At 50.3% G+C, this 17,146-nt stretch overlaps 1 protein-coding gene across 1 annotated transcript in view; it reads right to left on the bottom strand.

Annotated features, from left to right (window-relative positions):
• Positions 1–6,620, bottom strand: part of LOC308522769 (dehydrogenase/reductase SDR family member 2, mitochondrial-like) — a gene marked incomplete at both ends in the record, with an annotated part of 60,915 nt that extends 54,295 nt beyond the window's left edge. The window contains 2 exons of the mRNA XM_081096334.1: positions 6,396–6,571; positions 6,615–6,620. Of these exons, the coding sequence (XP_080952460.1) occupies positions 6,396–6,571; positions 6,615–6,620 (182 nt within the window). The remainder of the gene's footprint in view (positions 1–6,395; positions 6,572–6,614) is intronic.
• Between the last annotated feature and the right edge of the window lie 10,526 nt (positions 6,621–17,146).

Here is a 17,146-nt window from a genome sequence, read left to right as displayed (position 1 = left end):
CCACTAAGGTCACCAGAAATGGGACAAAAGGAGGCCCTGCATTCATCCCCTCTCAGGTCCTCACATTCTAAAATTGCCCTGATTTTTAGTTAAAGAAAAGTAAAGGGAGTTTTAAAGTTAATATGTACCTTTTATGGTACTAAGCATTGCCTTTACAATATTCAGGTTTTTTTGACAAGTAGAACACTCAGTTCTTGAAAGACCCCAGTTCTTTTTGTGTATGATTAGTTTGTTCTTTTCCTGCTTTCCCATCCTTTCAATTCTCTGGTTTCTCCTGGGAACCCCGTGGGACAGCCATGTGGACCACTCAGACCATTAACCAGAGGTTTGAGATCTGGCGACTTCAAAGCATCCAATGAAAGTTTCTCAACGCTGTCCCTTAAGGGAAGTGGACTAATTGTCATTTGGGGAAGAGGAGAGATTGTGTTTCTCCCAGGGGCCTCACAGGAGCAATGAGTTTACTGTTTTGTCTCATAAATATATTTGAGTTCATGGACTGTTACTTCCTAAAGACCTTGTAGTAGACACTTTTGGTGCCCTGACTCACACCCTCTTGCCTTCATCCTGATCTCTGACCTGGCTGAAGTGAGACCCTGTAAGCTCTGACTCATTGCATTGTGGGCAGCATCTTCTCATTGATTGGAAGTGTGGGGGAGTTGATCATCCCCAGGGGCACTCTGGATGGATAAGAGATGAGAGCACAGGGATAAATGCTCCACCTGCCACCCCTGGGGGGACACTTTATGCCTGAGAGGCATTCCATACTCAACTTGGGAAATCCTAAATGGAGCCAGTTGCATGCACTGGCGCCCTCTCTACGCAGCCCTCTACTGGCCTTCCCTGCTCGCTCCCTCATTTCTGCTCCTTCACATCTCATGTCCAGAAGCTCTTGTCTTGGGCTCTACTCTGAAGAGAAACCAAACTAAGACAGACCTGACAGAGAGAACAGGGCCGACAGAGCCCCAGTTATTACTTTGTCATGGAGGGTGGTTGAGAGACAGATGTGGATTAAAAAATCAGCCTTGCTTCTTACAAGTTGCATACATATAGACACATTTCTCTGGAGCAGGTAGAAATGAGAAAACATCAAAGGTTGCTGATAAAATGATCAGGAAAGGGAACATTTTACTCACTGGGACTCGTAAGAACCCTTCCTGCATAGGGAACAGCATCTTTCGGTCTTTAAGACAGAAACTAAACTTGAGTCCAACTACCCAGGGCGCACAATTCAGTGCTGCCCTGCACGGCTCTTTCGGTGCCCCCCGCTGCCTCCGCACAGGCTCCCAGCCTACAGGTAAGGAGACCCGAGGGCACACCAACGGTCTGGAGGCTTGGTTCTGTTTACTCCTTTCCTCCATTTCCATTCTACTCCCACTCTTTCTGTTAATCAACTAATATTTACCCCAGTGTTTAATTGACCAGTGGTACTATTTGCTTTAGATTGAAAGACTGTTTATCTTTTTGGTAAAATCAGACCCAGGATCTTCACTGGTGAAATCAGTGGTGAATAAACACAGCCTTGAGCATTCGCCCATTTTTGTCCTCACAGAACCCCGCCTCCATGAAACCCCATGTTTGACTCTTCAGCCCAGCTACACTGCTTCAGGCCATCCTGTGACCACCCCTCCTGCTCCAACACAGCCCCAGGACCTTCTGCCCTGACACTGCCCCTCAATCTACCCTCCTGTCCATGAGCCTCCACCTTCAAGTGAGTGCTGCACTGTGCTGGGACAAGGGACCCAACACCATAGTGGGCTGGGACAAACAAACAAACAAACAAAAACTGGGCCAGGGGCTAGATAGAACTTGTGCCACTTTTTATTCTTGAGGTCACAACAGCCAAACACTGTTGAGAACCCTAGGGTGGTCATAAGACAGAGAAGCCTCAAGCTGAATGGCATCACCCTGTTTATGATTATCCTCACCTGTGGCCATCCCTGGATACCCTAGAATTTTCCATTACCCTGATACTTTTTCCCCCACATCTTTTTCAAGGGCTGATTTCCATTGAAGTTTTCTAGAAAGCCTCATTCTTAGGCAACTGGGCAAAGGGAAGAGATTCAAGAGTCAGTGCAGAGAAAACAAGGAAATGGCAGGGCCCCAAGGTAGTCACACGGCAGGTTTGCCTTTCTAAGTATTGATGGACGGGGTCGTGGCTGAGGTCAGAGGAAGGTGAGGACATCAGCTGTCAGAATGCTGATCCCTTTATCCCTTCGTCACTGGGAGGTGTTGCCACTGAGCCAGCTAGGGAGCAGGGGATATGCCTCAGTGCTCACCACTTGGCTGAAGTTAGTCTGGATTAGTCTCAGAACCAGGCAGTTCACCTAGATGTCCTTGGGGGCCAGTGTCCTGGTGAGGCCCAGCAGGGCTGTCTTACTGACATTGTAGGCATCCAACCCCTGAGCTGGGATTAAGTGATTAGGAGGATATGAGGATGTAGAGGAAAGTATTACTATAGTTGGATTTCTCACCTAGAGAGGATTACACCTGGCCCAAGCCCAAAGCTCAGATACACTCCCAAGCCTGATTTGAGAACAGAAGCTGAGTCTGAGGAACCCAGCAGCCACATGGGCACCAGTTCAATCCAGGGCAGCAGGAGTAATAGGGGTCTGTTCAAGGCAATGATCCCATGGGACTCTAGGGAGCCACTCACCCCCTTCCCAACCAGCACTCACCACCTGTGGCATATAAGCTGAAATGGAGAAGACCAGGAGAACAGCACCCCTCCTGAGAGGAGACAGACAGCCATAGGAGAGAGGAAGCTAATAAGTCCACATTGACTGAGGTGCTACAATGCAGTCATTGACTAATGCCCTCCTCATACAGGTCCTACTATTATCCCCATTTCACAGCCGAAGAAACTGAGGCTCAGAGAAGTTTAGTAACACAGACAGTAAGTGGCAGAGCCAGGATGCCAACCCCATCTCTCTGACCCAATGTCCATGCTCAGAACCATTATACTCTTCTGCCTCTCCCAGGGGAAGAGATGAGCAGAAATCCAGGTGCATGGGGAAGAGGGCAGAGTGGGCTTGGTGAAGAGGCACTGGGGCTAATGGAAAATGCCTATCCATGAGCCACCTCTGAGAAGCTGATGGACCAGGAGGAGACAAGGAATGACAGGAACCTTTCCTTCTCTCCAAGACAGGCCCCAGCCAGCTCCCAAAAGGTGAGTCTGCAAGGAGGAGCCAGAGAAGCAGATGTATCCCAAGGGAGGTGGTGGCCCAAGTCCCTGTCCTGTCATGAGACACACACTGGGGACATGTGTAAAGTGCAGTCAGATATGCAGGATCTGGACCAGCGGCAGCATCCCCAGAGACCAAGAACTAGGGAATGAGGAGGGGCCTGGGCTGGCTTCTCATTTTGGACAGAAGTGGGGCAAACCTGTCATAGGTTGTAAGTTGGTGAAAAGGATTGTCCAGCTGTGACAGACCCAGATAGGTGAGGGTGTGGATGAACCACCCACAGGGTTAAGAAGCTAAAGCACAGCCTCTTCCCAAACCTGGTGATGTCAAGGCCGACACCCTGGAATATAACCCTCATCCTGAAGCCACTAGAATTAGCAGCTATAGCTGCTCAGGATGAGGGAAGCAGAGTGAGGTCAGCTGAGACTGCACACCTGTAACTAACCAGACCTGTCCATTGCTTTCCCACTCATCCCCTTGGATGTGAGCAGGGGAAGTGCTTCAACTGGGTGCTGCTGAGGCCCATCCGATGTCGGGTTTGCAGTGTAGGGTTGATCCCCAGGACTACAAGGAGGTCAGATGGCTAAGGGGGACCAGCATGAAGTTCCCCAGGGGAAGAAACTGAGAGTGAGGCTCAAAACAGAGCCCCACCGCCCACAGGATGCCTTCCCTAAGCTCCATGTGTGTCAGCTCCATAGACGACGGGCTGAGACAAGGCCCCTCCTAGACTCAGGAGCCAAATGTGAGCCAAGGAAAAGGTGAGGGTCCCACCCCTGCTGAAGGAAACTGCCATATTAGCAAAGAAGGAAGAGGAGCTCTGTGTGCCACCAAGTCTTGAGTAGGGACCATGAGCCTGAAGAGATTGCAAGCTGGAGAGTTCTTGAGAAGGGATGGAGGAGATAGAAGGGGGACAGGAGGATAAATGAGAGATTTTCCAACCCGCTGCACAGAATGGGGGTCTGTCTGGGGTGGTGCTCAGACTGGCCCAAGGATAAGATGATAGAGAAGAAATTCCTCCCACAGCACACCTACTGAAAATACACAGTGTTGGGTAAATTCTAAACTTGCATTGTGACTATCTCACCTTCAAGGTGGTGGCAGGTATAACTGGGGGATGATTTCTATCCAGGGGTGGGGAGCTGAGTGTGCAATAGCAAGTCCTTGGTTGATAGGGGAAGGGCAGAGAAAGTAAGGCCAGCTGTCAGCAAGAGCACCCAGCTTCAGGAGGGAAGATTTCAAACAGCTCTGAGAAAAAGTCATGAGCCCATGAACTGAGAACTAACAGGGCAAATGAGTCAGGAAGGTTAGGAGACTATCAGCAATGAAATCCCAGCTGTCCAATCACAAATGAAGCCTTCAGAGGCATTAAGGAAGCTAGACAGCCTGGAGGCTGCTGGCAGCAGCTGCAGGGAGCTCGGATTTCAGGTCATCCCCGAGATGGAGGGAAGGACATGAGCAGATAGCAGGAGGGGCTGGCCTGAGAGCATGCTCACAGAGACCTGGGGAGAGCAGAAGGAAATGCTAACAATGGCAGGAAGAACGTGATTCCATCTGTCCATCTTGTCTATCAGTGGGACAAGGGAACAAAGTCCAGGAGGGACAGAACAGAAGTCATGGGAGAGAATGAAGCCTGAGATGGACCTCAAGGCATTTCACAAGGTCTCTCCCAGACCCTTGTGCACCAAGTGACAGGATTGTTAAGTGAACTCATATTGAGTTGGGACATGTGATCCCACAGGCAGGTGCTGGGTGGGTCCAGGCCTAACAAGTATGGCAGGTTCATCTGAGGGACAGTGAGGAGCCTTGGTCTAGAAAAGGCAGAGAATCTCTGTGGCATGTATGAGTCACCAAAGAGGAGCACCATCACCAATAGAAGTACCCCAGAAGGATTAAGAACTTAAATTGCTGACAGAGAACAGAGACCTTAGATTATTGAGTCCTGCCAAGAGCAGAGACTTACTCCCACAGCTCTGTTCCCAGAGCCTGGAACATGCCTGGCACATAGCAAGTCCTTACTAAATATTTGCTGAATGAATAGATGCAAAAGGGATGAGAAGAGAAAAAAAGCAGAAAAAGTATAGGAACTAGCTTTCAAAACACACAAACCTGCCCTAGCTGGTTTGGCTCAGCGATTAGAGTGTCGGCTGGTGTACTGAAGGGTTGAGAGTTCTATTACAGTCAAAGGCATGTACCTTGGTTGTAGGCTAGATATCTGGCCCTGGTTGGGAGAATGCAGGAGACAACCAATTGATGTGTCTCTCACATCAATGTTTCTCTCTCTCTCTCTCTCTCTCTCTCTCTCTCTCTCTCTCTCTTTCTCTTTCTCCCTTCCTTCCTCCCTCCTTCCCTCCCTTTTACTCTCTCTTAAAAAAAAAAATCAATGGAAAAAATATCCTCAGGTGAGGACTAACCAAAAAAATAAAAATTAAAACAATACATAACAGGGAACATGGTGGGGCACAGTGGTCCAGTCTGCCCCCAGTGCCTATATTTAGATAAAGTTGGGAGGGTAAGGGATCATCTCTGTGGCGGCAGGCCCTTCTGGAGCCCCGCATCAGCCCTCAGCCAGCTCCCAGCAGCCTCTCACCTTGTCCCAAACCTCCTCACTGGTCCCCAGAGTGCTCCCCACAGAGGTGGGGAGGGGTTGGCTGCAGCAGTTAGACACCAGGAAGTCAACACTCCACTGAGCTCCAGGGCCTGAGGGGAGGAATGATATGAAGTGAGGGAGGGAGGGGAGATGAGTGTGGAGATGGCCTGAGGGGAGCAGCCCAGGTGCTTGGCGCACTGAGGCAGCTTGCAGAGTAGATACTGTCTTGACCATGAATGGTGACAAGGCTCCTGTGAGAACCACACTCTTGGTGAAGGTAGGCGCCCTGGAGAGGCCAGGGGCTGGCTGTCTGTACAGAGGGCTTCAGGGCAGCGGGGTCTTCTCCAGGAATCCCTCTGGAGGCAAGGGATGGGGAAATTCCTTCAGACCCCTCCTCAACCAAAGTTCTTGCAGGGAAGGAGGAAGGTGTGAGGGTCCTCTCATGAACAGGCCACTTTCCAGAGAACCAGTGTCTGCTCAGTTAGACTGTGAGCAATCTTGATTTTAGGGCGTGTTCTATGGCCTGCAGGCCCCTAGCCGGTCCCTGCTCCTCCCAGGGCTGAGCAGTGAAGAAAAGGTTCTGTGTGTTCTTCTCCCTGTGTCCTTCCACCCCAATGACCCCTCACCATGGCCACCAACTGCTCCCACTCCTCTCCTTCCCCACGCGGCACACGGTGCCCGTCACGCTCCGCCCCTCCCTCTGCAGCGCTGCCACTGTCCGGTCCACCTTCTGCTGCTTTGGGCTGCTGACCACCACGTGGGTCCCAACCTGAGCCAGACGCCCTGCCACGGTGAGCCGATCCTGTGGGCAGAGATGAAGGAACAGGACAGCCTCAGGCTCTCACCACCATCCTCCCTCTACCTGACCCTGAAAATCTACAGTCGGAGGCCGGTGTGCTCTGCTTCTCTGTGTCCTAGTCTACAGCCCTGAAGTCCTTCTGTGGAAGCGATGGTTCCTGGGAGGGGTCAAGACCCACCGCTTGCTGATTGGCCAGACGCCCTTTTGTTCCCATCCATTGCTGCTCATTCCCAGGGAGAGCCTAGCGCAGGTTGGAAACTGCCCCGAGCCCCTCTAGGCCGTTGCCGAGAGCGTGGTGGTCAGTGCCCAGCCGGCTCCCTGTGGAACTCGGCCTTGGGGGAATCGACTTCACTCATCACTGCTGCCCTCAGTGAGGTTGATGTAACCTACCCCCCCCAACCCCCCCGCCCCCCCCCCCCCGCCCCCCAAGGCCAGCAGCTGATGGTGGCATAGAGTCGGGCCAGTCAGGGTGAATTTCAAACACAGGAGCCTCACCGTGCAAAGTCTCTATTTCTAAAACAGACAAGTTAGCATGTGAGACCCAAGATTCAATAGAGAGCATTATTTTCCGGTTCGCTCCATGAACAAGCACTGAGCACTGCAACATGTCAGGGCTGGGCAGCGGGTGCGGGGGCACCCTGTTGAACCAAGGCCTTTGACCCCCGCCAGTGGAGCTTCCCAGTGGAGAAAGTATGTCAGACACCAAACAAATAATTACACTCGTTCTTAATTTGAATGAATTGCTTCTATTGAGACAGTAGAAATCAATAGAAACTCTCACGGTTTGGCGCTTTCCAGGGAAGCAGAGCACACGGCCTCCGACTGTAGTTTCACAGCCCATAGGAAGGCAGCTGTGTGTGCATCTAGAGGCTGTATACGAGCATCCATGGCAGCATTCTTTGTAATAGCGTCAAACTGAAAACAGGCCCAGATGTTTATTAGCGGCAGAATGGATAAACCAATTGTGCTGCACTGGTATAATGGAATGCTATGCAGCAATGAAAATTAATGAACTGAATCTACACTGCACAACATAAATAAATCTAAAGAAGGCATTGTCGAGGGAAAGAAGCCAGACACAAAAGAATACATTACTATGTGATTCCATATATACACGTTTCAAAAACAGGCAAAGAGGTGATAAGTGAATAGCAAGGCAGTTATTATCATAAAAGCCAGAAGAGTATTTCTGGGGGTTATGATTAGGAAGGGGCAAACCAAGGCGCTTCGGGGTACTGGCTGTGCTCTGCTTTATGACTGACTGATGGTTACATGGTACCCATTAAAATATGTATGTCTTATATGTGTATGTGTGTGTGTGTGTGTGTGTGTGTGTGTATACTAGTGGCCTGGTGCACAAAATTCGTGCACGGCGGGGTGCGGGGGAGGTGTCCCTCAGCCCGGCCTGTATCCTCTCCAATCTGGGACCCCTCGGGGGATGTCCGACTGCCGGTTTAGGCCCGATCCCAGTCGGACATCCCTCTCACAATCCAGGACCGCTGGCTCCTAACCGCTCACCTGCCTGCCTGCCTGATTGCCCCTAACCACTCTTTTAAACAATGTTTTTTGTGTATAAACACTCAGTTCACAAAGAGTGTGTCCTGCCTGGCAGTAGAGGAAACAGTGGATCAGAGAGCAGCTCCACTCTCTCCCTCCCGAGCCCGGAGACAAGATGTGCTCGGTGAGGCCAGTAGAGTAGGGGGTGTGCAGCTCATTCTGATCAGGTTGGGAGAGTCACCACTGGGGAAGTTGCAGATAGATAGGACCTGGAAAATGGAGGGTCTGACAGAGGAAGCAGTGGGATAGGTGCTCTAGTCTAGGGGGACAGACTGAGAGGAGCAGAGGGGTGTGACTACCCAGGGTCCCTGGGAGAGAGCAGGACCACCTTAGTGCCTGGAGTGCAGAGAATGGGGCATTCGTGACTGAGGCTCTGCACACTTGCATTATGTCTCCACAAGGCTGTGCTGAAATGAAGCCATCTGAAGGGAGGCTGGGAGGAGCCTGGGTGGGCCATACTAGCCCCAGGCCAGGGGCAGTATGGAGACCCAGCCCTCTGGACACCCTTGAGAAGGGAAGGTGTGGGGTGCACCCTGTAGATATGCACAGGTACGAAGGCAGGATAAGGACCTGCCTGGCAGGGGAGACTCAGATACGAAGACATTTCCCATAAACTGAAAACACGTCAGAGATGCTTGTCTCAGATTTCCCAGCTCTACACCACTGCGAGGCCAGAGTCTCCTGCCTCCCCAGTATGAGATTCCCACTTGCTTGCTCAGGAGCCCTGACTGGTCCTGAGTCCAGGAATCTGATCAGCTTCTGGCGAAGGGGGTGGGGAAGGAGCAGTAGGAGCAAGGGCTCATAGAGGACACTTGGAGACTTGGGACAGTGCCAGGGAACTAAAGAGGCAGGCTCTGGCAGCTCTGGGCCAAGAGGCCAACCGACAGGCACTTTCAGGAGGCTGAGGTGTGGGCTGACTTTGTCCACAGACCCTTATCAGTTCCAGACCTGCTCTGGCCACTCCATCACCAAGGGACTCCTAGTTACTAAGCAACCCCTGCCATACCTACTGCATCTCCCTCCGTTCCTTAGCAACCCTTGCACAACCCAGCTCCGAGTTAAGTGTCTATAAATGATAAGTGGATGGATGCTGCTCAGGAACTGTGGAGAAATTTCAGATTAAATATTAGTCTGTATCAGTGTCATAATGAAGGTGACCACATGCTCTGCGTTGGGAGGGACAGCTTTGGTTTCCAATTTGTGTCTCTTCTGATAACCATATTCACAAAACACCCTTTGCAGGTGCTAGACCTCCTCGCTTTTGCATCCTGGCTGCTTTCACTGCTCACTCTCTCCCTCTCCCACGCTCTCTCCTTTCTGCAAGGTCATATTTACAGCCTTTCATTTCAAGGGGATCAGATAGGTTTCCACTTCTGATTGTTCTCGCTTTCCTGAAGAGGACACCAAATTCTAACCACTGTTATGACCCCTGGAGGACTCCTCTCCCCTCAGCTAAAGCACGGATTAACCCCGTCAAGTGTCAGGGGAATTGGTCTCCTTGGCTGGGAAGGGCAGCCGGACAAAAGAGGTCTCGCCTTTCGTAAAGACAGGACACCCCCTGCTGGAAGGCCAGAGTTACAGCACTTCTGAGAAGCTGTTCCCGTCTCAGAAAGTCTGTGGCTGTCCCCTCTCCGGCCTCCAGCAGTTCTTACCAAGCCCTGCTTGTCTACATTCTGCACAAGGTGACTTGTGAGAAAGCTGCCCTGCTTGTAAGGGAAGCAGCTCTGGCCTGTTGCAGGTAATCTGTGGTGCGACCGGCCAGGCGTCGTCAGAGATGAGGTTCCCCTTCCCATTCAAGGTCCCTCTTTCCCAGGGCCTGAGACTGAGCAGCTACCAAGGGCCCAGACTCAGGCTCACTCTCCCCTCATTCTCACTTGAGTTTTACTCTGAAGCAGTCAGCTGAGCCAGCTGGGCCATCGGCGAGCAGGGCAGGGCCAGGGAGCGCAGGGCCAGGGAGCTTAGACTGGCCTCTGAGCCTGGCACTGCCCACTCTGATTCCCCTGTCCATGCTGATCCATCCAGAAGCCCAACTATGGAGGTGGGGAAGCCGAATGAACACACTGTCAATCTAGTCCCGTCTTGAAGGTAGACGGCCTTCACCACTGGGTCCAAAGAGAGAAGAGAAGGGAAAAGAAAAAGGAAAGGGAGAAACCGAGACACACGGAATAGTTAGAAATACTGACAAACTCCCTGGCTGGTTTGCTCAGTGGATAGAGCGTCGGCCTGCTGACTAAGGGGTCCCGGGTTTGATTCCGGTCAGAGCACATTCCTGGGTTTTGAGCTCGACCCCCTAGTAGGGGGTGTGTAGGAGGCAACTAATCAATGATTCTCTCTCATCATTGATGTTTCTGTGTCTCTCTCCCTCTCCCTTCCTCTCTGAAATCAATTTTAAAAATATTTTAAAAAAGAAATACTGAAAATCAGGAAAGAGGGATTTGGGAGAGTTCGACAGAAGCTGAGTGATCTTGGACAAGTCTGTTCCCCTCTCTGGCTCCATCTGCACTTGGGTCACAGGAGGAACTGAGTCCGATGGTCCTATGGGCTCTGATCGCCCCAAGAGCCTTGATATGCGAATCAGAGGAGAATAAAGCCTGAGCCGCAGACAGAGACAAGGAGAAAGGAGCATCAGCGCAAATGGGAAAAAGGAGTGAAAGTGAGCAGTTCCAGGGTCGGGGCCCCGACCTGGGCAGCCTGGCCTTGGCCACAGCGTCCTTGCCCTGGGCTGAGGCGGTGCGGGCTCGACCTCACCTGGCTGTGCTGCTGTCTTTCCTGAGTGTGGCTCAGGAGCTCCTCTGCTGTAGGGGCTGCAGCTGAGCGTGAGGATGTGAGGAGGCAGAGGCGGGTCTCAGGCACTGCCGATTCTATCTGAAAAACTCAGATTCCGGCCCGGCCAGTGTGGCTCAGTGGTGGAGCGTCCACCATGAACCAGGAGGTCGTGGCTCAATTCCTGATCTCAGCACAAGCCTGGATTTGGGGCTGGATCACCAGTAGGGGGCATGCCAATCAATGATTCTCTCTCGTCATTCTCTCCCCCTCTCCTTCCTCTCTCTGAAATAAATAAAAATGCATTTTAAAAAACCTCAAAGATTCCTGAAATGCACAGTTCTAGAATAAAGAATGGTGGTTAGAAAAGGCCCCCACAGCTGGAGAGGTGTGAGGGGAGACCCGGGGGACAGTGCTCGCCTTGCTGTCTGAGTAATATTCTGCAGAATGCTGCACAAACCTCTTACCAAGGACCCAGTCCCGTCAGCCCAGCTGTCCCCAGCTCCCCGTGTACAACAGAAACAGACAGACCCACGGGTTCAAGCATGCTTCAGGCCCACACTGTGGAAGAAGGGGCGGGCAGGGCAGGCAGCCTGCAGGTCATCTGGCTGGGGAAGCAGAGCTGGGTACAAAGCCACAAAGACATTTCTACACACAACAAAAGGAGACCATAGTCCTCAGTCCCAAAGCCAGTGAAGCACCCCCTCCCCGCTGGATCAGGCCCCTGCACGACACAAGCCTATGGCTGTAGAGCTCCAGGTGCCCTTCTGTGTCCAGGTGTCCACCTACACCCAGCCTGTCACCTGGGCCCAAATATTTGATGAGCACCTACTCATGCTGGGCTCTGTGTTAAGTACTGTGAACAGCAAAATAACGAAAGCATAGTTCCCACCCTCAATAAGTTTACAGTGTAATGGAGGAGTCGAATAAATGCAGTGAAGGGTGCTACATGTCAAAAGGAAAGTGGTTTTGAGGCGGAGGGAAGGCGGCGGGCATCCAAGGAGAGCAGGGGGCAAGCCACGTGGAGATGCTTATGGGACATTTCAGAGGAGTTGCCCAGGCAGTTGGATAAATCGTTCTGCCACTCAGGAGAGCAAGTTAGCAATCTGTAGAATGATCTGGAAATTATTGGGCATAGGTGGAAGCAGTCTCATCAAATGGACGAGTTATCCCAAGAAAGTGAATAAGGTGGAAAGAGAGGAGAGTCAAAATAGCAAGTGGGGTAGCCAGCCTCTAAGGTGGTCCCCGTGATCCCATGGGCTGGCATTCACACCCTGGGTAGTTCCCCTCCCTCATCATGCCAGGGTTGGCAGAAGTAATGGTGTGTCACTTCTGAGGTTAGGATACAGAAAACTGAATGCTCCATCTTGGGCCCTGGCTGTCTCTTTCTTTCTCTCTTGGATCACTCCTGGCTGCCAGCTGTGAGCACCCACATGGCAAGGCCCATGTGCCTGGCAACAACCACGTGAATGAGCCTGGAGGCAAACCTGTCAGCCCAGCCCAAGCTCGAGATGACAACAACCCCAACTGACACCCTGAGCCAGAACCACCCAGCTTCACTGCTCTCATTCCTTACCCTCCAGAACTGTGAGATAATAAATTTTCAAACTGTTAAGTGTTGGGGTAACTTATTATACAGCAATAGATAACTAGTACTACAAGAAATCCAGGGAAAATTAGCTCATTGAAGAGATAGAGCAGAAAATCCTAAAATACAAGATTTTTAACAATACTGTAGTCACAATTAAAACAGTTGTACTGATACGTGAACAAACAAATCAAAGGAACAGAAGGGAAGATTCAGAAATAGATACAAACACACTGGAGAATTTAATATATGATAAAGGTGACATTTCTAATCAGTGACAAAAAATATAGATTTATCAATAAATGATGTTGAGACAACTAAGCAGCTTTCTGGGGGAAAAGAAATTAAAGTAGATGTTTCACACACCAAAATAAATTTCAAATGGATCTAAGATTTAAATGTAAAGAAATGAAACCATAAAAGCTACAATAATTCTTTTTATTTCTGCGTGGGAAAGAAAACTATTTAAGCAAAGTCTAAAGAAAAGTACAATTTATATAAAGTTATAGAATAGATAAAACTAATATACACTGACAGAAATCAGATCAACGGTTGTCTGACGGTCTAGCAATCCCTATCTATATCCAAAGCCTCCCCGTTGAGTACAGGTCAGACTCCTGGAAATTACAAGTTTTAATGGAAAGATTGAGGCATATCCTCCAAATACTGATGAGCCTTTATCTCCACCCCCCTTTTTTTCTGCGGATATATTCCGTTGATCCTAGATATTGACTCAACAAACTGTTGCCGAGTCATAAATTATTTTTCTAGGAACTGGGAAGGTGTCCATTTCACAATATACACATATACAGACATTCCAAGATCTCTGCTCATCCTCTGTGCTCCACCCCCTCCACCTCCCTATCACTACCTGCTGCTCCTTCCTGAGTTTTCAGGTCTAGGTGCAAGGATTAAGTCAGCCTGCCCCTGAAGTTTTTATATTTCTACTAGTGTCCCAGTGCACAGATTTGTGCACATTGAAAGGAAATTAATTAGAAGAAATATTTTAATATTGCTATTTGGGTCTTGCCAGTGCAAAGAAAATAGGATTCTACCGAGTGTCCTATCTACCTACTCCAGGACTTCTGTGAGGATCAAATGAGATGAGGCACGGGAACATGCTTCACAAACATTTGGTTAAAATATAAAATGTTTGCACCTGGCTATAAAGCAAGTCAGGTTCCTGGGCTGAAGAAACTCCAAGGAGGCTAGTCATTAGGAAGAGGAAGCCGGGCATTGCTATGTGACGTCATTACCTGGCACCCATAGCAACCGTTTCCGGGCTGGGCTGGGCTGTGGGCCACATTTTGCACCATGGGATCTTGGCAATGTTGGCTGCGATTTGGTGGGGTGTTGCTTGCTCTGGGGTGGTAACTGGGCCTGTGTCCCCCTTGGGGGAAGCCAAGTGTTGGTTTGTGGGTGCCAGGTCCATGGTGCTGTTTATTTTTAAATGGCCAGTGGGCGTCATGGCAGCTTCTGCATTGAGTGACTGCCTCCTGGTGGCCAGTGCACATCATAGCTACTGGTCAGATGGACAACTAGCCTTTTATATATATAGATAATATTAGTAATTGGTTTTACTATGTGCCAGAAAGTATTCTAAGTACTTTAAAAATATATATATATGGTTTGGTGTTTTTTTTTTTTTAGAAAGAGAGGAAGGGAGAGGGAGAAAGAGAGAAACATCCATTGGGTGCCTCTCATATGCACCCCAACCAGGGATCGAATCCACAACCTGGGAATGTGACCTGGCCAGGAATTGAGCTGGCAACCTGTTGATGCACAGGAGGACACAACCAACAGAGCCACATTGGCCAGGGTAGCACTCTTTTAATATTAATTCTTTTAATCATCGTACAACCATTTGAGGTAAATACTATGTCTAGGCAAAAGGTAATGTTGGCCCCACCCTGGGTGGTGGTTCGGGGAAGGGAAAAGAGGGAACAGACGCAAAGCCTTGCAAAGCAAGATTCAGTCTTTCTAACTGTTTTGATGTGAGAGGCCAGGAACAGAGAGGGGTCCATGAAGTCAGGGCTGGGTTCTAGCCTATTCTGTGGGAGAATGGAGGCATCAGCAACAAAAATGGAGAACAGAGGAGAAGGGAGGAGTTTGAAAGGAAATATGCATTCCACCTATTGGACATAGCGGTTTTGAGATGAAGGAAAGGAAGGCTTCTAACTGGACTTGCCAGCAGGCTGTTAGAAATGCCAGCCTGAGAAGTCCTGCATGGGGCTATGGATCTGGGTGTTGTCTACAGAGATGTGATTATTGAAGCCACAGATGTGGATAGCATTGCTAAGGGAGCAGGTACACAGACAGAAGAGAAGGCCAAGGTAAGATGCTTGGAAGTTGTGCTGTTATTTACCTGCTGTCTCCTCAGAACCACAGCCACCCTATTCTGTGATGTTAGGGTTGAAAGTCTGCAAACAACCTTTCCCAGAGTCTTGCCAGCTGGCTTCCTATTAAATTCTACTAATGAAAGGCACTGGTGTGATCGGAGGGACGTCAGGTGAAAGAAGCCCTCTGGGGTGGCTCTAGCCCAGAAGTCAGCAAACTCTTTCTGTAAAGACCGGATGTGAAGTAGTTCAGGCTGTGGACTATATGGTCTCTGTTTCAACTACTCAGCTCTGCAGTGCAGCGCGAAAGCAGCCCCAGACAATACACAGTGAACAAGCATGACTGTGTCCCAATAAAGCTTTATTTTATGGACACTGAAGTCTGGATTTTTAAAGATAATTTTTATGTCATGAAATTTTTTTATCAACCATTTAAAATGTAAAAATAACGTTGTTCCTGCCTGCGTGGCTCAGTGCTTGAGCATTTACTATGAACCAGGAAGTCATGGTTCATGCCTGGGTGTTGGGCTTGATCCCCAGGGAGGGGTGTGCAGGAGGCAGCTGATCAATGATTCTCTCTCATCATTGATGTTTCTAGCTCTCTCTCCCTCTCCCTTCCTCTCTGAAATCAATCATATATATATATATACTTTTTTAAAAAATAACATCATTAGCTCACCATTCATAGAGAAAGAGGTGGCAGCTAGACATGACTGTAGCTGACCCTGCTCCGCCCCCTGATTCTTTGGGCTGAACTTCACCTCTTCGGAAATCCCAGCACCAGTCATGCAGTGCCCACCCCAGGGGCCCTCACACCAGCCACAGTGCGTCCCCATCAGAGGTCTGAGCAGGAGCCATGGGAGGCTCCTCTGAGCCCGGAGGCTCTGGGACACTGTCCTCTCCCTGTTCCTCCAGCCCTGGGGGAGCAGTGCTTCCTGTAGTTGCCATACCTGGCACCCCATTCCCTGCACACACCCACTGTGTTTGCAATGCTTTGCATGGAATCACTCTCCTAGCTGGACCCATCCTTCCATTTTAGAGGTGAGAAAGGGAAAAGGAAGGCGTAAAGGAGTCAGAGAGGTGGGAGGCAAACCAGGAGTGTCTTGAAACTGAAGGGAAAAGAGGTTCAAGAAGGAGGCGTGGTGAGCAGCAGCCACTGCTGAGGTAGGAGGCAGCCTGAGAAGAAGCTGAGGATGAAGCAGGAAGGACCCTGTGACCTCCCACAGGCAGCCCCCCAATATGGCGGGGCAAGGAGTGAGCTGAAGGGGATGCCGCCTCCTCTTGTGAGAATATAAAGGACAGGCAGCCTGAGGGCAGGGTCTGGAGAAGTGCCTGGGCCCCTTATCCACGCAGGAGAGAGACTGTACACAATTGTGCCCATGCCAGGACAGTTGGTCACATTCTCTCTGGCAAATGCATGGAATTGCCACCTTCCCTCCTCCAATAACCCACCCTAGCCCTGCCTCTGACCACAGACCCATCTGGGCATCAGGCGGAGGGGCCCTGCTCCTGCCGACAGCCTCCTGATGGACTCGGCCCTCACAGGTAGGCAAGCATGGGTGGCTCACCACCAGCCACCTCCTCAGCCCCTGCAAAGGCCCGAACAGAGTACAACAGCCAAGGACACCCCTGCAGGAGCTGTCATTGCAGGTGCAGAGGGCTGCAGGTGTTTTCAAAGCCTTCACGGCTTTTAATTCAACAAATGTTTACTCAGCACCTTTTATATGCCAGGCACTGCTCTGGAGGCACAGCAGCGAGAAAAAAAGTCTGTGCCTTCAAGGACCTTACATTTCTGTGGGGGAGACAGGTTATCAGCAGGGCACATAAAAGGACAGGTGCTGACAGGTGCTCCAAAGAAAACTGCAGCAAGGTGAGGGGTCCAGGGAGTGTGTGTTGGGGTGCTCGTTTCATACAGGGCCAGGTCAGAAAGGCAGAGGCTACAAGGAAGTCAGGGAATAAAGAATGTTCCCCGAGGCGGGAAAAAGCAAGGTCAGAGGCCGTTTACTGTCGCTCAGGGAACAGCGAGGAGGCCAGTGCAGCCAAGTGGACGGACTTAGGGAAAGACCGGAATTGAGTCAGAGGAGGTCAGGCTTCCATGATGAGGGTTCGCTGTTGCTCTGAAGTCTGAGCAGAGAAGTGACTCATTTCATTTTCACTATAAAAGGTTTACTGTGACTACTGTATAGAGAAGAAACGGTAGGGGGGCCCAAGTGACCCCTCCATTCTTAGAACAATATTGCTATAAAGAGGGATAGAAAATAAAATCCTGCAAATACAGGCTGGTGTTCAACTGGCTGGGTACAAGAATTAAGGAAGAAAAGCTGTAAGTCAGAG

Source organism: Myotis nattereri, assembly GCF_964212035.1.
Source record: "Myotis nattereri genome assembly, chromosome: 1".
Classification (NCBI taxonomy): domain Eukaryota; kingdom Metazoa; phylum Chordata; class Mammalia; order Chiroptera; family Vespertilionidae; genus Myotis; species Myotis nattereri.
This window is presented reverse-complemented; position numbering and strand designations above follow the sequence as displayed.